Genomic DNA, 22,362 nt, shown 5'->3' with positions numbered 1-22,362 from the left:
TTTTATTTTATTTTATTTTTTTAAAAACCCTTACCTTCCATCTTGGCTCTAAGGCAGAAGAGTGGTACGGGTAGGTAATGGGGGTCAAGTGACTTGCCCAGGGTCACACAGCTAGGAAGTGTCTGAGGCCAGATTTGAACCTAGGACCTCCTGTCTCTAGGCCTGGCTCTCAATCCACTGAGCTACCCAGCTGCCTCAGCTTTTATACTTTCTATGGATGGATTGTTCCTGTTCTACACAAGGAATGATATTTAGAGCTGGCCAAGAGTGACCATAGCAAAGTAGAAAATTCCTCCTCCAGGGAGGTCTTTGAGAAGGCTAGGAATATTACAAGTCATATAGAATGTGATTTGGAAAGGACTTCCTTGACCCTCTGGTCCATCCCATAGGCAACAGGTCCTCTGTTTCAATGCTGTAGAAATGAATGTTGGATCGGATTTCTTAGCCCCCTTCCAATGCTAGAGTCTAGGGGGTTAATGAGTTCACCAGAAGTTGAGGCTCTCACCTAATTTATGTAGCTGGTTAGTCCCAAAATCAGGATTAGATACTAGGTCTTGGGTCACTCAATTGGCCCATGTTGCTTCTCTCTTGTCTTCTCCCCCCCTCTTATTTCTTTCTAATATTCTCCTCAGCCTGCCTTGTTGCCAGCTAATGATTTTTAGCAGCCCCAGCAGAGGAAACCAGTTATCCCAGGGTTCACAGGAATGTTTATTACAGCATCTTCAATCAGGTCTCCTTCCTTCCATAAATAGATCTGTACAACCTTGGAGAGGTAGGACCATTATATACAGGAAAGAGGGGAGATGGTACTCTGAAAAGTTGGTTCCCAAAAGTACTGCACCACCTTCTCTTGTTCAGAGTTCACTCTTCTTGATGTGCTCTAACATAGATATTTGGATCTTTACCCTAGTAAAATGGCTGGGTTGGTCAGAAGCTTTGGTCTTTGCTGGAGAGACTAAGATCCTGGCCCAAAGGTCCCAGCTTTCTCAGCCACTTCCAGGGCTAGCTTCAGGTTCTGGTCAAATAGTTCACACCTGGGTTGGGCCAGAAACAACAAATAAGGGGTGAAGGATTAGGGGGACACCTAAAGTGGTACATAATTACTAAAGGCAGAAGAATCCTTAGGGAGATCTTTGGTACTTTCCTTCAAGAAACCACTCATTTGGTTTTATATATATATCATATTTTAAGATGTTTATGTCTGCCTGCTACAAAATTAGGTGATGTCCTTTTGATACACCTGGCTATATAAATTGGGCTGAGGAAGGACAACGTACCTGATGGGCATCTCCAAAGAGTAGAATGGGTTCTTGAGGGCAAAGTCTGAGTAAATCTCATAAATCTTCCGCAAAAGAGAATCAATCCCCCCCTGTCGAGGATCTGCCAGTACTACAAATTTGATACCTGTGGATTGTAGGAATAGTCACACAGTACATGGTATAAAGCAGAAAAAACCCCAAGAGGAGAACCTAGTTTTTAGTCTTTCATTTTGTCACAAACTAGCTATGTGACTTTTGGCAATTTCCTCTGGCTCCAGTTTCCCTCTCTAAAATGAGATTGCTGATTTAGAAGACCTAAGGTTTTTCCAGCTGTCATAAACTAGGAAAAATCTACAGAATAGGAAATAATCACATTTATAATACTGTCACCTTGCATTTGTTAATTTTTTTTAAACCCTTACTTTTTGTCTTAGAATCAATCCCGTTTATTGGTTCCAAGGCAGAAGAGTGGAAAGGGCAAGGCAATGGGGGTTAAGTGACTTGAGCAGAGTCACACAGCTAGGAAGTATCTGAGGCCAGACTTGAACCTAGGACCTCCCATCTAGGACCAGCCTCTAGGCCTGGCTCTCAATTCACTGACCCACCCGCGGCCCCCAGGATATACATTTAATAGAATAGTAAAAAGACTTTTGAGACTTTTGTGACTTCTTTAAGATCACATTCTTAGAGACAGAGCAAAGAACAAATATAGTACAGGCTCCACTCTTCCCAGTAGACAATAGGGGACACTGAGAAGCCCCACCTTTTTAGGGGAAACAAGTGTCAAATTAGTAGTCACTCTAGTTAATGGGTGAAGACAATGGTATGTAACAACTAAGTACACACTGCAAAAGCCTTTATTTGACATCTAATGCATTTTCAGGGACTAAGTTATGTTGTCTGAATTTTCCCTGTTGTGAAAGGAAGAGGGAGGAAATTCAAGCTACATGTTAAAGTCAACTTTGGACTAAAAGTTCTATTTGTGTAATGTACAATCAAACGGAAATGACAACCCCCATCCTGTTTACCAAATCACTGCCCCAATCCCAGCCACTGCCTCCCCCAACCCTTTCCACTCTGGAGTCTGCACCTGTCAGTGTCTGGAAGCAGTGGAGTTTGAAGGTGTCTGTCTCGAGCATCTCGATGCCAGAACTCCCTTGCTCTGGAGACAGCTGGGAGCCTATGGCAAAAAGCCTGCGTGCAAACAAGTCAAGATGCCCTCGTGTCCAGCTTTGGTTTGGAATACAAGGCAAAGGGTGGTGGGGAGAGGGGAGAGAGTTCCCAAGCAAGGAGCAATGGAGGGCGGGGTAAGGAGGGAAGGGGAGCCCTTGAGACAATGATCGTGCCTCCCCCCACGCGAGAGCATAACTTACGAGTGGAACATAGAAGCCAGCATCAGCTTTTCGTTGGACGTGAGGCGGGGTCGTCCGAAGCGGATGGACACGGGGTAGTTGGCCGGGTTGCCAAGGTATTCCAGCACCTCCCTCCCTTCTGCAGTGTACTTGCCATTCACGTCCACGCCATTGATGGAGAGAACTGCATGGCCCACTGCAGAAGTAAGGGTCGGATCAGCTGGGTTACCTCGAACCCCAGCATCAAAGTGAATCTGAGAGCAATAGAACAGAGTCCTAAACCCCGCCCCTCTGGGCCGGAACAAATCCCATTCCAGGACTCACTTCCCCAGGTTGAAGTCTCCGCCTCCTGGACGAGAACAAATCAGATTCTAGGAGCCTTAAGCCCTGCCCTCTCCTGTAAAAACAACTCCCTAGCCCCACCGCCACGCACCTAGGACCACGCCCAAGACCCCGCCTACCCCGGATGCCGTCCCGTTGGCCAAAGGCAACGAGAACGCGCTCGTCGTGTAGCTTAAGTAACAGGTCGAGCGGATAGCTGAAGGTTTTCTCAGCCTCGGCTCGAGGCGCGTAGTTGTCCAGTTGGTAGATAAGGCCGCCGGCCTTGTTCACCACATACACACTGAAGATCGCCATTACCCCATTCACTGCTACTTCCGGTTTCCCGTCCTACAGTAGTTCTAAAAACTCTCCTCCCTCCCCGGTTGCTCCACCCAGGAAACTCGGAACATGTGATTCTCGACCAGCCCATCCTTCCGTCGCGGGGGGGGGGAAAGTATGCGATGAATGTTTATTGATCCTTTTCCTATCTGTATTTTAAAATCTCCGTAAGGGTTTATTAAGTTCAGGAATAGTTTTGTATCATTTCTTTGCTTCGAGTTCCTACAAGAGAGTGTAGCGATATAAACGCAATTGCGTCGGATTCCCCCTAGTGTTATCTTAGTAGTGGTCTACTCTGCGTTTGCATTGGGTATGATGCATCACGGGGATTGTAGTTCACGCCTCCTGAACTTTATCTGCCTGAGCCCTATCGTATTCGAGGTGTATGCTGGGAATTATAGTTCGCTCCATTTTCATTCCTAGGGTTTAACCCCGGAAGCACTTAGAGACCGACGGAGTTTCAGCGGCCACCCTCTCCACCCACTTCCTTTCTGTCCGACATCTTACCTTGGAGGCGGTAGCAGCTAGAGTTCCTGAAGTCCCATCATGGTGAGGACCTGAGAGTTGAGACCCAGGTTCAGGAGTTGGGGAAGGCAGAGAGGGGAAGGGAAGAGGAGGGAAGGTTTGAGGCCTAGAGGCTGCGGGGTAGTGGGAGTCGGGCGGGACCCAAACCGGTGCCGAGAACGCTTTCCCCAGGCCCATGTGCTCGGGGAGGGAAGGCCTGGGACTGCATGCAGGGGGGTCGGCCCTTTCTCCACCCTGACTGAGTCTCCTTCCCGCGTTGTCTCCCTTACAGCCTCCCAAGGACGATAAGAAGAAGAAGGATGCCGGCAAGTCGGCCAAGAAGGACAAAGATCCCGTGAACAAGTCCGGGGGCAAAGCTAAGAAGAAGGTAAAGGCGATCTGGGTTTCCCCTCGCCCGTATATCGCTCGACTTCTCGCCTTTGGAGAAATAGAAATAAGCTATCAGAATTGAGGGTCTCGTTTAATCTTTTTCAGGCCTCAGGTCCCTTGAGCTCACAGAAGAGATTCGTTCTCTTTGGCTCCAGAAAGCCCAGCTGTGTAATGAAAAGTTTTAAGGCAGATTTATAATCACTGTTAGAAAACAATGGTTTATCAAAGCTGCCTAAATATTGGGATTGGGTTACTTAATCCATTCGGTAGTACTCCTGGCAGAGGGACTATCTTTTGACTCTTCCCAGCACTTATAGTGGATAGGCATTTTAATGTTCATTGACGACTGGCTTTTGAATAGATAAGGAATAGAAGTTTGCCTGGAAAGGCTAGATGACCACATTTAGGCACAGTTCATTCTTTGGGTAGAGGTTATGTTAGAAAACTTTTGTTGAGGCAGGAATTATGAAGTAGGAACTTATTCTGTCTTATGGATCTTTAACTTTGCCTCAGAAAGTTGCCTGAGGCACTGAAGTTTTTTAGTTTAAGGTTATTTACTTAGCCAAAAATGGCCTTACTTAAAAGCCAGTTAGCTCTGTTACCCACTATAAACCATGTTATTCAGACCCAGTTCTGACACCTTTGACTTTAGGAAAGTTATTTAACTTAGGAGGAATTAGCAACATTTGTTCACCTAGTTATTTGGAGAAAGCCTTTTTTTAAAACACCAAATAATTTATTCTTAATATTGAGAGGAAAGAGCTGCGGGGATACTGTTCACTGATTGTCCGTGATCTTTGAGTTCTTACTTAAGGGTTTCAGTGTTGGATTCTGCAGCTTTCTCCTAGGGTGTGTTTGTCAAATATGTATTCTACAGTCTTTAAAAAGATGGCAATACCAGGCACTTTAAGTTAGTGATATGATCTGCTAGACATTTGATGATGGCCACTTTGTTGTCTCTATCAGAGACAGATTTGGATCAAAAAGTGACAGATTTTGATCAGCTTTCTGCACTGCCACTGGGTGTAAGTCCAATATAGACTGCTTAATAAATTCCAGACTTGAGGCCAGAGCATCCAGGAAGTCTTTTCTTGTTTCTTTTTTTTGAACACTTAACTTCTGTATATTGGCTCCTAGGTGGAAGAGTGGGCAATGGGGGTCAAGTGACTTGCCCAGGGTCACACAGCTGGGAAGTGTCTGAGGCCAGATCTGAACCTAGGACTTCCTGTCTCTAGGCCTGACTCTCAATCCACTGAGCTACCCAGCTGCCCCCTCTTTTCTGGTTTCTTGATGTCATTTTTAGGATTCATTGAGTTAATATTTATGAAAAGGGATTGGTAGAAAAAAGTATTTGTAAACTTATTGTGGTTTTTAATGGAGGGGGTGCTGTTAATCGTTTTCTGACTCTCTTCTTGTTCTCGAGCAGAAGTGGTCCAAGGGAAAAGTTCGAGACAAGCTCAACAATCTGGTTCTCTTTGACAAAGCAACATATGACAAACTCTGCAAGGAGGTCCCCAACTACAAACTTATCACGCCTGCAGTAGTCTCAGAGAGACTGAAGATCCGGGGTTCTCTAGCCCGGGCAGCCCTCCAGGAACTGCTTAGCAAAGGTAAAACCTGGGAGAGACAGTCTCATAGATTTTTTTTGCATTAACCATTCTGACTTATTTTAGTTATATTTTGAAGATCTAGCAGGAAAAAACAAAAGTCAATAACCTGCTTCATTAAATTGAGCTACTCAGTATGTGAGGTCATCAATGTACAGATCAGTCAATTAACACTTATTACTTGCTTTGTACTAAGCACTGGGGGTAGAGAGGCAAAAGACAGCCCTTGTTCTCAAAGGAGCTCATAACCTAATAGGGGAGACAACATACAAAAAGATATATACAAAGCTTGTTATAGATAGGATAAATGGGAAAAGTAACTGCCAAGTAAGACCACTTTGTATTTGATCCTGGAGGCATTAGAGGAGTCAAGTAGAGTTTGTTGAGTAGGGGTGTGATATAATCAGACTTTCATTTTAGGAAAATCACTTTACTACCTGAATGGATTAGAGTGGAGAGAATTGTGAAGCAGGCAGATCTGCCAGAAGCCTATTAAAGTAATCAAGGCACAAGTTGATGAGGGCCTGCACTAGAGTGGTGACAGTATATCAGAGGAAAGGGGGTGAAATTTATTGACCCTATCACTAGATAAGTGCTAGGGATACAGAGCTAGAAGGGTCATTTGGGGTTTACAGTATAAGCTTAGTAAATATGACAGAATAGGAAGAGAGGTACAGGCAGAATGCTTTGAGAAATTTGAGGTGTGAATATTACTGTAGGGGCTATTCAGGGAAAGTTTCATAGAAAAATAGGATCTGAATTTTCCTTTTAGTAACAACTTACATATAAGAAAGTTTAAAGAGTGGAAAGGAGTACAAGGGTTGGGGTAAGGATTATGAAAGCCTTGAATGCTGGTTATGGCTTTCTGCTGTATAGCTTACTTTGGCATTGGGGATCCTTTATGAATTTTCCAATAGGGATTAGTGATCATAGTAGGAAAATTAGTGCAGGCTAGTTGGAGAGAGGATTGACTGGAGGCTTTTGTAGTAGTCTGAATGGGAGGGACTAGAAACAGGATAGTTGAGAGTAAAGAAGGCAGAAGATGAGATTTGGTTGCTGGAGTAATCTTTAGCAATTACTTATATGAGGGAGAAATGAAGAGTGATTCTGTTAACCAAAAGGATGTGCAGGTAGTATTTTTGGACACGTTGATATGCCTAGGAGGACATCAAACTTTTACAAATATGAAAATGATAGTGGAAAGAATACGAATTTTTAAAAAACTAACATCTTAGAATGGATACAAGGTATGGATTCCAAGGCAGAAGATTGGTAAGGACTAGTCAGTTGGGGGCTTGACCAGTGTCACATAGCCAGGAAATTTTTGAGGCCAGATTTGATTCCAGGACCGTTGGTCTCCAGGAGTGCCATTCTTTTATCTGCTGGGCCACCTAATTACCCCCTAAGAACATGTACTCTTAAGAGGCAGGTCATGTATTAAAATTCCACCTCTGCAACTGACCTCAGGCAAGTCTCTGCAACTTCCCTGGGCCTTAGTTTTCTCATCTATAAAATGAGGAAATGGGACTAAGTTGCACATTTCAAATGGAAAATTCTGGAGTTGTTTTAAACTTAACATGGCCCAAACTGAACTCAAATAGCTACTACTTCAGGTTCTCCTTACTCTCTCTTAAATTACTGCAACTTCTTTCTCCCAGTTTAGTCCATTCTATACTTTGCTGTGAATCCAGCACAAATATGATTTCCCTAGGGCCTCCTAAGGGGCAAAAATGTTTATTAGCTTTTAAAGCTATATGAGCTGCTTCCCAACTTTTATCTTTCCTTCCTTATACAGTACCCCCTCTTCTGCACTCTTACTCTAGTCAAGAGTAGCCTTTCTATTCCGTGCTTTGTGCCCTGGTCTTTTTTTACAGTTTTGTGGGTATTTATATTAACTTTGGGTTCATGCTGGACATGCTCTTAAATATTCTTGTCTCTTCATTCCGAATACGAGTCCTTTAATGTAGGGATTTCTTATATTCTCTACACTTCCATCTTCAGTTTTTCAATGTGTCTAGTAATTTTTAAAGGATTTGTATGTTTAAAAAGTATTTTTCCAGAGTTGCATGATTCATGTTCTTATCCCTGGTGTCTGAGGCCAGATTTGAACCTAGGACCTCCCATCTCTAGGCCTGGCTCTCAATCTCTAGTAATTTTTTTGATTGAGGTTCATGCCAGCTCTTAAATCTATGACCAGGTGATAAAGTGGACAGAGAATTGGATCTGGAGTCAGGAACACCAGAGTTCAAATCCAGACTCTGTGGCAAGTCATTTAATTTATAATGTCTGACTCAGTTTCCTTGTCTATAAAATAGGGGACAATAATAGCACCATATCTCCAAGGGTTGTTTTGAGGATTAAGTGAGTTAACTGCAAAAGGATGATAGTAAACCCTATATAAATTGGCTGTTATGATTATTATTCTGCAGATAGGAAGAAATGGGTCAGAGAAGATATCCAAAAGAAACAAAGTACCCAGCATGAAACTTGAGATTATGGATCTAAAGCAGTGGTTCCCAAACTTTTTTGGCCTACCGTCCCTTTTCCAGAAACAATATTACTTAGCGCCCTGGAGAACACAGAATAGAATGTAACAAAAAAAAGTGTGGGAATCACTGATCTAGAGCCAGAAAGGACCTCAGGGTCCATCAAGTGCAATTTGTTAACATTTCACAGATTAGGATTATTGAAAGCTAGACTGGTTTATCATTTTAAGAGAACCCATCTTGGTGATCAGTTTGTTCTAATGTTTTTAATTTTTTTTAAGAGAGCCTGAATTAGGATGACTAATAGTGGTAAAGGTGCAGTTAGTAGAAACAGTAGGATTTAGTAACTGATCATATGGGGAGAAAATTACCTAAATATTTTTGGATATTAACATATAAGAATACTTGAATGACTTTTTTGTATTTCCCTTCAGTGCTTGGAACATTATTGAAGTTTTGTTTTTATCACTGTGTATATAGTATTTATACCATAGCCTTTTTGTTCCCTACAGGTCTGATTAAGTTAGTTTCCAAACACAGAGCACAAGTGATATATACTAGGAACACCAAGGGTGGAGATGCTCCAGCTGCTGAAGATGCATGAAATGGTAAGGGGAAAACTAGGTGTGTGGAAAGGGGATGATAATGTGAATGTGTTCTAATTCTGACTTTTTTTTTCTCCTTGGCAGGTTCAACAGTTTTGTGTACATTTTCAAAAATAAACTTATTCCAATAAGATGTGGTACTGTGTTTCTTGGGGCAACAACTGAAGTTAGGAAATGTTAGAAAAAGCACAAATTTTATTTACAACATTGCTAAATCGCTGGGGAAGTTTACACACTCCACATGTTTACTTGATGGTCAGCTACTGCTTTGCTTCTGCTTTAAATTGATGCCTGGAAGGAAAGAAGTCCAAGATATGACTGGAAGAGATCAGGGTTAAAAAAAAAAAAAGCTGAAACTAGTATAGGCTGTTTCCACTTACCGAGATTGCCATCGGCGCCCATTGTTCCAAACTCTGCCAAAGGAAGGCAGCCAGCCTGCACCTGTACTAGAGCAGTGGTCAAAATTGGCCCCTACCCGGTCTGGGGGCAGCTTTCTCAATTTCTGTTTCTCTTCTGCAAGAGGATGATTAAGGTTGGAGCATGAAGTGTGCTATGGAAAGTCAATCCCCACCCCCATTCCCCCTGCTAACTTACGTTCTTTGAGGAAATCTTCATAGGAAGGCCCAATCTGGTGTGCTGAGCTATTGCAGTCTTCATCATCCTGCAGCAGCCAGGGAGGGGTAGCCCCTAAAGGAATGAGAACAAGATAATAGTTTATTCTTGTGAACCCTGGGGGTACCTGTTGGAGAGTTTAACTCTTAGGGGTTTCAAGGGTCTAACTCCAATAAAGCAAAGTCCTGAAAAGGTTGTATAGTTATAAATCTTACTTGGTGTCATACTGTATTGAAATGGGGGAGCACCTACCTCACACCCAAAGTTGTTGGGAGGGCCATATGTCCTGATGGCTTATCAGGAATAGAACCCTGGAGTCAGTTAACACTTGGGCCTTACCTGAATGAACATTGCCAACTCCAGGTGTATCCTATGAGAAATGAGAGAACTGTTTAGGAAAGGAAGTTCTACTTTGTAACAAAAAGTGAAGTAATTATAATTGTTTAGTTTGCAAGGAAAACTAATGCCCTGAATCTGGGGTATCTTATCCCATCCCTCTATTACTCGACCCTCTCCATACTACCTGATGTCCAATGAAAGTCAGAGACTGTGTGGGCTCCATCCAGTTGAGTTCTGGAGTAGTTTGAGGGTCCAAGGAGAGCTGTTGTGAGCTAGAGGTTATCCTGCAAAAGAAAATCGGACACAGCCTGGAGGTTGAGGTCCTTTGCCAGGAACAGATTAATAGATACTGCCACGAACACCAAAAAATGGGACTTGGTTTCATCTCACAGATTAAGATGCACAAATATCCCTTGTATTTAGGTAGGAATGATACCACTATTCTATCATTCCCAGCCTAAACACCTCTTGAGAATATAAGACCCTTTAATTCAAAGGTTCCAGGATTCCATTTTTGGTACTCTTACCTGCTTGTTTCTTTCCAGACAGAAGGCGCCGAACAGCCCTCTTCTGGGTCTGGCACCGTCTGAGGCTGAGTTTGATTCAGGAAAAATAAATGTGTCTAGAATTCCATGCCTGCCTGTGATGCCCTCCCCACCCCTCAGACCCCAGTGCCCAAAGGATGAAATGAGATCTGAACTGTGCTGCCCAATGTGTAGGATCCCCTCCCTGCCCCAGTAACTTCCAACAAGGCTTAGGAAGCTGGCAAGGGTGATACCCCTCCCTGATCAAGGATCAAAGCTACCTATGTTGAGCCCCCTCTGCCAATCACCACTATCCTGGCCAGTCTGACGCCCTGGAAAGCCAAGGCATCTTCAGTTGTAGGACAAGCAGAACAGAAGTCCATGTGTTCTCAAGAAGTGCCAGTAGGTGAGATGCTGGGGAGCTCAAAGCAACTCGGAGACCAGCCATGGTGGATACTGCTCTGGAGCTTCAGTTGGAAACCAACCTCTAAGACGGACTGTACCACCTCCTGCCGGCTGCGTTCCACCTCTCGAATCTGGGCTGCCATCTGTGGGAACATTGTAGAATGTGTCAGTGGTATATTCAGGGCATAAGGAGCTCAAGTTTCAATAACTTCATCTTAACTTACCTTTTTAATCATTTCATCCTCTTTTTCCTCATAGGAGTCCAGGGCCTTTACCATGGATTTCTTGAATCTAGAAAGAAAAATGATAGGCATGGGGAAACCAGGTCAGCTTGGTCTGGGTGATAGCCTCTACCAAGTGAACTGTTCTCCAAGCCATTCAGACACCCCAGTCAGAAGTAAAAGGAACTCCCCTCTTCCTAATTAACCTACATGTCTTCTTAGATCCCTACTTGGTCCCATCCCCAAACCTGTGCTTTTTAGCTATCCTCTCTTCTCTCAATCTGATTCCCAGGCCAAATCTGGAGTTTTTGACTGTAACCACGACCTTGGCATCCTTGATTAGTTGTGCCCCTTGCAGAAAGAATAACCCAAATTCATGCCACTTCACAGTAGGATAGGAGGGAGAAATCTGGTCTTCAGTTTTCCATTTCCCACCAATCATTTCTGTGGAATGCATAGATCAACCCCAACTGATAGTTCATTTGAAGAGTAGCCTTGAGAAAAGTTTTCACCTCAGCTGCCTGAGACAGCTAAGGCATCATACTAATAATCACCTAATATTTCCTCTTAAGGCCAGCCTCTTTTGGCTTCACTTTCTAGGTGGGCACTATCTAAGGGGCTCTCAAATTCCACTTAGTGAGAATATGATAATAGATCTATTCTCTCCTTACTGTGAATAGCCTCTCCCACTTCTGAAGGAGAGATCACAGTACAGTTTGTATTATGAATATTAGGACCCAATTTTATTCCATTTAGTGCTGTATGCAATATGCTACCTGCCTCCTGAGAGGTGACAGATCCGAAATGTGGATTGAAATGCCTTTTTTGGACATGGCCAATGTAGAAATTTGTTTTGCTTGATCATGTTTATAACAGGTTTTGTTTTTCTTATTTTCTCAATGAGGGATAGGAGAGAAAGAAGGCAGATCTTTGTGAAAATTAATTTTTTACAAATTTGCATCATTATATTGTATTTTATGTTTTCTCACTACTTTGGGAATATATCAGATATTCTTTGACCTACAGTTAAATGCTATATATGAAATAGCAGAATGCTCTGCATTATCAGTGGCTTGGCAAATATCTTGGTTAAGTTGAATTAAGAATAGTCATTCCACTACTGAGTGGCCTCAGGAAAAGCCATAATTCATCACTTCGAATTTCCCTGATGTGGGTACACTACTATTGAGCACTGAACAACCCTTCCATGCCTTAGTTGATGATTTTCAAATTATTGTGATCAAAAAAATTTGTCATTCTCTGATGGTCAACCCTCTAGCTAGGTTTGCCTTTGAAGGATGGACATTCTGGTAGAACTCATTAAGGCTTTTGCTTCCTTGGCATAGGTTTTGAGAACCTAGAGTCATCTCTAGGACAAAACAAGGCACTGGCTATTAATCCCCCCCACAGAATTATGGAATCTTAGAACTAGAAAGGATGTCTGAGATTATCAAGTTCAATCCTTTCATTCTACAAAGTGATGTGCCTTACTTACAATAGCTAGTTGGTGTCAATCAGGATAAGAACTCAAATCTCTTGATTCCTACTTAGCCTAGTGTTTTTAAATAAGTTTTAGTGATGAATTTTGTTTTCAAAGCACAGTCATTTCCGGAAAGTAAGAGAGTCAAGCATAATGAACACAATGACTGAATCTGACAGCATATATAACACTACTCACCTAGGAGGTCACCCTTCACCCCCAAATGAAGAAAATTTCCTCACCATCAGGATTACTTAATATTTGGCATTATTTTAGCAGTGATGGGTATAGCTCTCAATGTCTGGGAGCCAGAAAGACCAAAGTTTAAATCCTAACCCAGGAATAAGACCATGGGCAAATCACTTAACCTCATGTGGCTTCAGTTTCATACTCTATAAACAGAGGAGAATTAGCACTTCCTTCATAGGATTTAAGTGAGGAATATATGTAAAGCTTTATAAACCTTAAAGCATTATATAAATATGTCATCTGTAATTTTATAAATGTTGATTATTATTACTATGTTTCTTCTTACTTCATTTTGCATTAGTTCCTACAGGTCTTCCCATATTTCTCTAAATTTCTTATGTTCTTTTTTTCTTACAGTGTAATAGTATTCCATGACATTTGTATGTCACAATTTGTTCAGCTATTCAGCTATATCCTAATCAGTATGTACCTACTTTGTTTCCAGTTTTTGCTTAGCATAAGTTCTCCTATGAATGTTTTGGAATATTTGGTGCCTTTTCTGAGCATCCTTGGGAAATCTACCCAAGCAGTAGAATCTGTGGTTCAAAGGGTATGAATAGTCTAATCACTTTCTAGCATAATTCTAAACTGTTTCCCAGACACAAGTGGGACCAAGCCACAGCTCGACCAATAAGCATATTATAGTCCTCCTATAGTTCTTCCAATATTGATGATTTTATGACTTTTGCCATATTTTCTAATTTGCTAGATGATGGAAAATACCTGAGCAGTTTTAATGTGCATTTCCCTTTTAATTAGTGACCTGGAGTGATCTTTATATGGTTGTTGATAACCTGAAATTTTTTCTTTTAAAAACTTCATTTTTCATTTTTTAAAAGTTTCCTTCCACAAAAGGATTAATATGGAAAAAATATTTTACATGATCACGCATGTAAAATCTATGAGATTGCTTATCTGAAGGGGGTTGGAAGGTTAGTGGGAGGGAGAGAGAACTTGAGAATATTATTTGAAAAATGTTGGAAACTTTCCCCATGTAATTTGGGGGAAAAATTAAATAATAAAAAAACCTGTTCATTCATATCTTTTGAGTCTATATTGGGGCAATGTTCTTTCTAACAAGGTTACCTCTGTTCACGTTTTTTTCTCCCCATTTATCCAATGACTCACCGGGTATAATCATGCTGTGAGACTAGGAACTTTTCTTTTAGCAAAACATCTGCCTTGTTCTCCCACCAAAATTTATTGGTTGCTTTCCTGTGGTCTGGACTGCGGATGAAGAAAATGGTATACAATGATTCAAAATACTTTCTTCCTTTTTTTTTCATAATACATTTTACAAGACAGATTCTTCCAAACAATGTTCCAACAAAATATACATTTCCAGAAAACAGTTGAGCAAAGCTGCCCAACTGATAGATTGCAACTGATAATGCACATCATTCTCAACTTTATTGATTTTTAGCAAAAAAGAAAGATGTATACTTTACTTCTGATGATAGGGTATTAATATAGTCCTATGAATTTGATCTGAACTTTATTGCCAGGCTTTTCTTCCTAAAGGAAAGGACGGAGAAGCCTTTGCAAGTCATTCCATGGTAAATCACTCATATAGATCATACTGCACGATCAAGGATTGTAGGGACTTTGGGCTATTTTACCTCTCTGGTATAGAAAGAACAATGCTCACTAACACTAAGCAAAAGGTAATGGAATATCCTCATATAACACTCTAATTCCCATTTATGTACTTTTGCAATGTCTGTATGCAATACAATTATTTCTTCCTCATCTGCCTCTTCGAATCCTTGGTTACCCCTTTCATATTCTGTTCCATTACCACCTTCAAGAGACCTCTGCTGATTAAGCCCTCTTCCCCAAGTTATTGTTGCCTCCTGCCAAAGATTATCTTGTATTTGTCTGTTTTGTGTGCCTATATTGTGCCTATACTTACATACTTACACACACACACACACACACAATGTCTAGCCTGTCAAAATGGAAGCTCCCTGAGGGCAGGGATTATTTTCCTTTTGTCTTTGTAACTTCAGTGCCTGGATCATAGCTAGCACTCAAAAACTCCTTGTTTAAAGAAGGAACCACTTAATTGGTTGTTGGCTAGTGTTTGATGGGTTGATATGGCCAAGGTACTTTTTGGGCCATATTAAGGAAAGGTTCTTGGCTACCTGTATGTACCTGGCCAGATGTTCTAGCAGACCTCCATGTAGCACAGTCATGTTTCCATGGCTTAGATGTTTCTGAACCTCACAACCACAGCACAGACACCAGCAGCACTGGTCATGCTCAGGAGAATAGCGCTCCACTTGGGCAGCCCGAATTGCTTTTCGAGCAGCTTCCGCCTATCGAGACAAAAGAATGAAATCGGACAGAGTTCAAAGCCAGTCTTTTCATATCTCAATTCAATTTATTCTCTACTAGCCCCATACCATTCCTTTCAACTACTTCAAATTCTTTACCTTCATTTGGAAGGGATATTAGAGACCATCTAGTTCAACCTTAGACTATGACTATTTTGAATCCCTGAAAATCAAGATTTTCCTTGAAGAGCTCTGCTGAAGATCTTGCTATATTTGGACAAAACCATTCCATTTTTTAAACATATCTAACTGTATTTTTTCTTTATATTAATCCAAATCTGCTTCATTCTTTAATGGCCACTCATTCCTAGTTCTCAGACTCAGTATAAACCTAGTCCTTCTGTAGGACATCCCTTTAAATGCTTGAGGTCATCGATCAGATCTTTCTTTTTTTAAACTGTTACCTTCTGTCTCAGAATCAATACTAGGTATTGGTTCTAAGGCAGAAGAGGGGTAAGGGATAGGCAATGGGGGTTAAGTGACTTGCCCAGAGTCACACAGGTAATAAGAATCTGAAGTCAGATTTGAACCCAGGACTTCCCATCTCTAGGTCTGGCTCTCAATCCACTGAATCATCCAGCTGCCTCCAACTCTTCTAGTTTCCCATATTAAATACGACTAGTTCATTCAAACAATCCTCATATGGCAGTGATGGTGAAACTATGGCACAAAGAATGCTCTCTGTGGACACACAGCCACCTCCAGAGTTCAATACTAGAAAGGCAGAGGAATTCAACCAGAGCTGCTTCCCTGCTCCTCCCCAACCCTGCCTGAGGACATTTTTTTCACATCACCTGCCCCTCTGCCCTCCAGCGCCAAGGTAAGGTGGGCTGCTCATAGGCAGCAGAGCTAGAGAGGAGCAGAGTGCTCTAGGTCACCCCCCCCCCAACTGGACATTCCTTGCTTCACCCACCCCTCCACCAGCAGCCCAACGGGAGCACTTCTTCCCTCCCCTGCGTTGGGTAAGGGATGGGTAGGTGGGGTGTACCCAGCATGGGGGGGGGGGGAGGGTGTCCACAGCACAGTCTCTAAAAGTTTCACCATCACTGTCATATGGTGTCACTTTGAGGCCTTTCCTATCCTAGCTGCCCTCTTCTGGACATTCTCTAGTTAATCAATATTGTTCTTGAAATGTGCTCTCCATACATCTGGACAATCCAGATGTCATCTGACTGGGAAATAGTACAATATGGTACTTCTAACCTTATTCCTGAACACTATATTTCTCTTAATTCATTGTATGACTGAATTAGCTTTTTTTGGTTGCCATATCATATTTTGAGGGTAGCTAGATGGTAAATTGGATAGAGTGCGCTGGCCATGGAGTCAGAAAGACTCATCCAGAGTTCAGATCTGGCCTCAGACACTTACTAGCAAGTCACTTAACTGTATTTGCCTCAGTTTTTGGAAATGGCAAACCACTTGTATCTTTGCCAAGAAAACTCTATGTGGGGTTGATCATAAAGAGTCAGATTTGACTGAAAACAAATAAACAACAAAATCATATTTTGATTCATATTGAGCTTGTAGTCCATCTAACCCTCTGGATTAGAAGTTGATTTCTTGAACCCATGTGTTAAAATTTCTTTATCCCAATTAAATTCTGCCACACTCTAGATTCAGCCCAATGTTCTCATCTGTCCAAATCTTTTTGGATCCTTACTCTGTCATCTAACAAGACAGCTCTCTTTCTCTTTCAGCTTGGAGACAGCAAAATTGGTAAGCATACCAGCAATCTTTATTTGAGTCTCTAAGGAAAAAAATTAAATAGCACAGTCATGAGGTACAATACTAGAGGTTTTCTTAGAGGTCCTTGACTATTTAATGACTACACCTTTGGCCTTATGAGTCCACTGGTTCTGAATCTACCCACACCTCTCATCCATTTATAGTCACCCAGACCACACTTCTCTTTGTCCATGAGAATAGCATGAAACTTGTGCTAAGAGCTAGGTAATTTATATTATTTCCCAATCTACTAGATTAATAACTGTCAAAAATGGAAGTTAGATTATTTTGGTATGACCTGTTGTGACAGAAAATATTTTTATTAATATTTTGTCAATATTGATTATCTTTTATAGGATGGTTTATTTTCTCTTTATTTCCTGTCATCTCATAGATGATTCTTTATTGACCAGTCTATTAATTGTATAAAATGCCTAGCATGTAAGTGTGCTAGACTGATACTGATATAGTGATTTCTCCCCCTCTTCTTTATATATTGGTAGGTATATTGCATAACATATAGTATGTTTAAATTTAAGATTTTTAGTGACAGTTATTTTTAAAGAAGTCATACTAGCCCCACCTTCGGGATCATCACTTCCTATCTACATATGTACTAATCATTCCTTTCATCAATTTAGCAAGCATTCATTATTTCATAGTCCATTCTAGGATTTTGGCAGGAATTAATGTTAATATCACCCACTGGCCTAGAATTTGCACTCTTCACATCCCTTAAAGGATAAAAAAGGTATTAGTTTTTCAATCGCGAAATGCCTCTCTTCTTATCTACATGATAATTGAAAATCCTAGTCACTGCAATGACTTTACAATTATAATAGTTCTTTCAGCACCTGAGAATGTTCATATGGCCCCAATGATTTCAGCTGGTTGTTTTCTAACTTAATTTGATTATCAAAAACCTATGAGCCATTTTTGTTCTGTCTTTTCTAGTAAAAGCAGAGAAAACAAGTAAAATGGGAAGTGAGAAGGTCTGAAGTTTTGTCTTCATCACCTACGGTCATTCGAACCAAGGAGAAGTATTATCCCTTCTTTTCCCCAAAGTAATTTAAAAAAGGCAATTCCTTAATTAGTCCCAGCCTTCCCCAACTGCCTCACCTCTCGGTACCGTGGTTTCTCCCCTAACACTCTTCAGCGACCAATCACCAAAGTTCCTCACCTTTCTTTGCCCCTAAGTGTTCACACTCATCTCCAAAAATCCCCCCAGTACCCCAATACCCAGGTTCTTAATCGTCATTTCCTAGATTCTTCATCTTCCCCTCCTTCTCCAGATATCGCTGAGCTCAAGGCCAGGCCCCACCCCCGCAAACACCCCCATACCCAGGCTCCTCCCCTTCCTGACACCCCCATGCTCAGGCCTTTCCTCTTATTCCTCTGCCCCTTTGCTTGCCATCCCTATCCAGGGCCTGACCTGGGGCAGCAGTCGCTCCAGGGCCGTCTTCAGCTGTCGCTGGTGTTTCCGGCTGTAGACGTGTCCGCGGCCCGAAAAGAAGCTCTGGCGGCACAGAGGACAGCGCAGGGCCGGAGCCATGGCACTCCGGGACCGGGTCCACCCGAAGCCTCACAACCTCACCCAGCTTCGCCGGCTCCGAGGCCACTCTACCCCGCGACCTCCAACCCGGGGAGAGACCCCGCCCTTTCCGCCCGGGCACTGGCCCCTCCCGGCTTCCCTCCTAATGCGGCTGCGCGGACACGCCTTTTGCGTCCGCGAGGTGGGAGGGGTGGGGCACTTTCAAACCAATTCCTACTTGTTCTGTCCTTTCAGTATCATCCTACTCTTTGTTGCTCTGTTTAGGATTTTCTGGTGCTGGGCAGGTTTAGGGAGAGAGATGGATTCTTGGATTCTTGAAGTTAGAGCTGGAAGGGAGTGTGGAGAACTCTGAGTCTATCTCTTTATTCTACAGAGATTCTACATAGGTGTTACAAGACTTACCCAGGGTCATGCAGTAACTGATGGGGCGTCCTCTCTAGAGAAAGAGATTAGAACCAACAAGGGAAGGATGGAAAGTGTAAGAAACTGGAAGAGAGCGTTAGCAGATGGATCAATGGAATGCTCCCCCTGAATTCTCCTTACTGACTGCCCTGGTTTCCTTTAAGTCCCAACTAAAATCCCATGGAAGCCAGCATTCCAGTCCCTTCTTTCTGTTAGTTCCTATTTGTCCTGTATGTAACTTGCTTTATATAAACCTATATGCATCTGTATACATATGTATTTGTTAGCATGTCTCCCCCATTAGATTTTTTAAAAAACCCTTACCCATCTTGAAGTCAATGCCGTGTATTGGTTCTAAGGTAGAAAGGCAGTAAGGGAAGCGATGGAGAACCTTTTAGAGATGGAATGCAGCCCCCCACAAGTGTCAGGTACATCCCATACCCCCTTACCTCAGACAGAGGTGGGAGAAAGCTCTCCCATTGGGCTGCTGTGCAGAGGGCTGGGGGATGTGAAAAATGTCATCGTCCTGTGGAGAGGGGGAGGGGAACAGCCCCTCCTGAGAACCTCTGCCTTTCTAGTAGTGAAAGGAGGGGTGGGGTGGGGAGGGAGGGTGACCCAATGCCACCTTTGGCACTCGTGCCATAGGTTCACCATCACTGGGCTAAGCAATTCGGGTTTAGTGACTTGCCCAGGGTCACACAGCTAGGACATGTCTTAGGTCATATCTGAACCCAGAATCACCCATGGCTAAGCCTGGCTTCCCATTAGATTTTAAGCTTGAGGGCAGGAATGTTGTTGCCCTTTCTTTTTTCCTTTTTTTTTTTTTAAATCCCCAAAGCACTGTAAGTATTGTACCTAGCAGAGTGCCTGATATGTATCAATGTTGTTGATTGATTCAGAAAAACAGTTGCAGAAGGGTAAAGAAATGCCATCTCCTAGCTCTTAAAAAAAAAAAAAAGATTGCTACCTTGCCTTTTACACAACCCACTATTTTGATTGATGTTCCCCTCCTTCCTCTACTCTCTCCTCCCTCCCCTCACTAGTATAACAAAATAAAAAAGAAGAGGAAAATAGATGAGCAAAGCTGACTGACATAGCGCAGGGCTGACAGCGTTCCACTGCAAAGAACTGGGGCGATGGGGGGAGGTGAGTCCTTATATTTCTTCGAGGTCAAGCGTGGTCATTACACAATTTTTCAGTTCAGTTTCCTTTGCCTCGTTCTTTTCCCTTCTTGTGGGTCGTTGTGGCTATTGCTTCTCTGGTCGCTAGGTGGCGTATTTGAAGACCCGGGCGGCCGAGGCCAGTTTGTCCCAATGGCTGGGCTCTGTGGAGCTCGGTGAGGAACGGAAAAAGCCGAGGTCTTCGGCCGCATCGCGGGCCAGCCTCGGCCGTCCTGACTTTGGTGTTGCCGCTGGACTTGGATGACTCTTAAAGCGAGAGAGAGGCGGAAGACTTTGGGCAACTTTGACTCACTTCAATCCAATTTAGATAGGAGTCAGAAGACGTCACCGAGAGATGTCACGTGGTCTTCTGCCTCCCGGAAGAATAATAACAGCCAACCTGCTCTGTGCCTAGCGCTGGCGATGAGAAAAAAGCAACCCACCACATAAAATACTGGACCTGGGGTCGGGGGTCACGAAGACTGCCAATGAAATCCAGCCTTGGACACTTAGCCGCAATGGGACCCCCAGCAAGTCACTTAACTTAGGTTGTCTCAGTTTCCTCCTCTGTAAAATAAAGATAATCATAAAACCTACCTTCCTGAAGTGTGAGGATCCAATGAGACAATTTATGTACGTGCTGTGGAAACTTTAAAAGAAGCTATAGAAATGCTAGCTTCATTATTAGATATTGTTATTCCGCATATTTCACTTTGCGTATCTTATTTATAATAATTTTTTCGTTCTTTATTTAACTAATTAATTTAGAATATTTTTCTATGGTTACATGAATCATGTTTTTTCCTTCCCCTTCTTCCTCCCCACCTCCTGGAGCCCCGAGCAGTTCCCTGGGTTTTACATGTATCATTGTTCAAAACCTATTTCCATATATAATAATTATTATTATCATAATTGCTTTATATTATGCTATATCTCATTTGATTGTCACTAAAACCTGGAGACAGATATTATTATCCCCATTTTACAGATGGAGAAACTGAGGCTGGGAAAGATTAAGTGACTTGTTCAGGGTCCTAGTAAGTTTCTTTCTTTTTTTTTCCCCCCAAACCCTTAACTGACATCTTAAAATCAATACTATGTATTGGGTCCAAGGCAGAAGAGTGGTATGGACCAGGCAAGGGGGGTTGTGTCAAGTGACTTACTTGCCTGGGGTCACACAGTGTGGAGATTAAAATTAATATATAGAACTAAATATTATATTTTATAAAGTTTCATTAATAATAACTAAAGAGACTTAGCTATTCAGCCCTCTCCGCCGAGCAAAAAAGGAAGAGGGAGGAGTTACAGCTAACTACAAAATAATAATATGACCATGCAAATATGGAAGTGCGAGAGATTAAAGGGAATTTTGGGAAATACTAAGTGACTTATGGGGGATGCAGTCCAAGGTTCAAAATCTCCATTTATACATCAGCTAGGAAGTGTCTAAGATCAGATTTGAACTGTTAGATTTAAATGAGTAACTCCAGGTCCTTATTCTCCAGAGAGTTTATTAATAATCACTTGAATTAAAGAAAGCAAATAGAAGTTTAAAGTCTATTTTTTAACCCAAGTCTGATCACATGATTGCTCTACCCACATGGCTATTAGCCAGTCTCTCCCACTATCTTTCCAGGGAATAGAGAGCCCTTGAGTCATGCCCACACGCTTTTATTCTTTGTCCTTGTGCATGGATGCAGCGCCAGAACGCAAAAATGGGATGAACTGGTTCGACAATCCAGGAGAGGGAGGGGATGAAATTCCCTTTACACAGAACCCAGGGCTTCCCGTCTGTCTCTTGGCCTGGATCTCAATCCCACTGAGCCACCTTGCTGCCTTTCCCTGGACCCCCAGCAAATTTTTGAGGAAGGCTTTGAACTTAGGTCTTAAGTCCCAAGTTATGCCACCTGACTGACAACAAATGTCTTCCCAAGTTTCTCTTCATTCACCAGTCATTATTTCATACAGCAGAGCACAATAATATTCCATTAAGTTAATACACTATAACTTGTATAGCCATTTGGCAATTGACACCATCTTTCTTGTACACTAAAAGTTAATTTTGCTACCATTCCCCAGACATGAGATCTTCCTTTATTTCCTGGTAGACAGGTGAATAAATGAATATCAATTTAGTATTTACTCTGTGTTAAGCCTATTCTGGAGGCTGTAAATAGAAGGCTGCTCTTTAGAAGCTCACATTCTTTTTTTTTTAAACTAACCTTCTGTCTTAGAATCAGTACTAAGAATTGGTTCCAAGACAGAAGAAGAATGAGGACAAGGCCATTGGGGTTAAGTGATTTGACCAGGATCACACAGCTGGGAAGTATCTGATACTAGATTTGAACTCAAGACCTCCCTGTCTCTCCAGGCCTGACTCTCTATCCCCTGAGCCATCTAGCTGCCCCAAAGCTTGCTTGCTTGCTTGCTTCCTTCCTTTCTTTCTTTCTTCCTTTCTTTCTTTCTTTCTTTCTTTCTTTCTTTCTTTCTT

At 42.2% G+C, this 22,362-nt stretch overlaps 3 protein-coding genes across 7 annotated transcripts; 1 reads left to right on the top strand and 2 right to left on the bottom strand.

Annotated features, from left to right (window-relative positions):
* Nucleotides 1–126: 126 nt before the first annotated feature.
* TRAPPC4 (trafficking protein particle complex subunit 4) lies at nucleotides 127–3,642 on the bottom strand. 5 transcript variants are annotated; one of them, XM_044669616.1, is made up of 5 exons: nucleotides 3,073–3,642; nucleotides 2,633–2,807; nucleotides 2,348–2,453; nucleotides 1,278–1,288; nucleotides 127–1,034 (listed from the first exon to the last, which is right to left on the bottom strand). In XM_044669616.1, exons 1-5 carry the CDS (start codon nucleotides 3,245–3,247, stop codon nucleotides 956–958), a joined length of 546 nt encoding a protein of 181 aa, XP_044525551.1. In that variant the 5' UTR covers nucleotides 3,248–3,642; the 3' UTR covers nucleotides 127–955. The 5 variants fall into 5 exon arrangements, with proteins under 5 accessions (XP_044525551.1, XP_044525550.1, XP_044525553.1 ...); XM_044669615.1 differs by having other exon boundaries at nucleotides 1,278–1,404; nucleotides 2,350–2,453; XM_044669618.1 differs by having other exon boundaries at nucleotides 1,278–1,404; nucleotides 2,350–2,398; nucleotides 2,740–2,807.
* Nucleotides 3,643–3,728: 86 nt separating this feature from the next.
* On the top strand, nucleotides 3,729–8,994 carry RPS25 (ribosomal protein S25). The gene is made up of 5 exons (XM_044669621.1): nucleotides 3,729–3,820; nucleotides 4,068–4,163; nucleotides 5,592–5,775; nucleotides 8,771–8,866; nucleotides 8,948–8,994. Exons 1-4 carry the CDS (start codon nucleotides 3,818–3,820, stop codon nucleotides 8,860–8,862), a joined length of 375 nt encoding a protein of 124 aa, XP_044525556.1. The 5' UTR covers nucleotides 3,729–3,817; the 3' UTR covers nucleotides 8,863–8,866; nucleotides 8,948–8,994.
* A 46-nt stretch (nucleotides 8,995–9,040) lies between these two features.
* CENATAC (centrosomal AT-AC splicing factor) lies at nucleotides 9,041–18,393 on the bottom strand. The gene is made up of 11 exons (XM_044669614.1): nucleotides 18,190–18,393; nucleotides 14,848–15,011; nucleotides 13,822–13,920; nucleotides 10,968–11,034; nucleotides 10,824–10,886; nucleotides 10,342–10,406; nucleotides 9,999–10,098; nucleotides 9,815–9,845; nucleotides 9,458–9,550; nucleotides 9,244–9,376; nucleotides 9,041–9,154 (listed from the first exon to the last, which is right to left on the bottom strand). The coding sequence occupies exons 1-11, from the start codon at nucleotides 18,307–18,309 to the stop codon at nucleotides 9,124–9,126; spliced, it is 966 nt and encodes a 321-aa protein (XP_044525549.1). The 5' UTR covers nucleotides 18,310–18,393; the 3' UTR covers nucleotides 9,041–9,123.
* Between the last annotated feature and the right edge of the window lie 3,969 nt (nucleotides 18,394–22,362).

The sequence above is a fragment of the Gracilinanus agilis genome, chromosome 3 (genome assembly GCF_016433145.1).
Source record: "Gracilinanus agilis isolate LMUSP501 chromosome 3, AgileGrace, whole genome shotgun sequence".
NCBI lineage: Eukaryota > Metazoa > Chordata > Mammalia > Didelphimorphia > Didelphidae > Gracilinanus > Gracilinanus agilis.
Note: the sequence above shows the minus strand (reverse complement) of the source record. Positions and strands in the feature narration are given on the sequence as shown.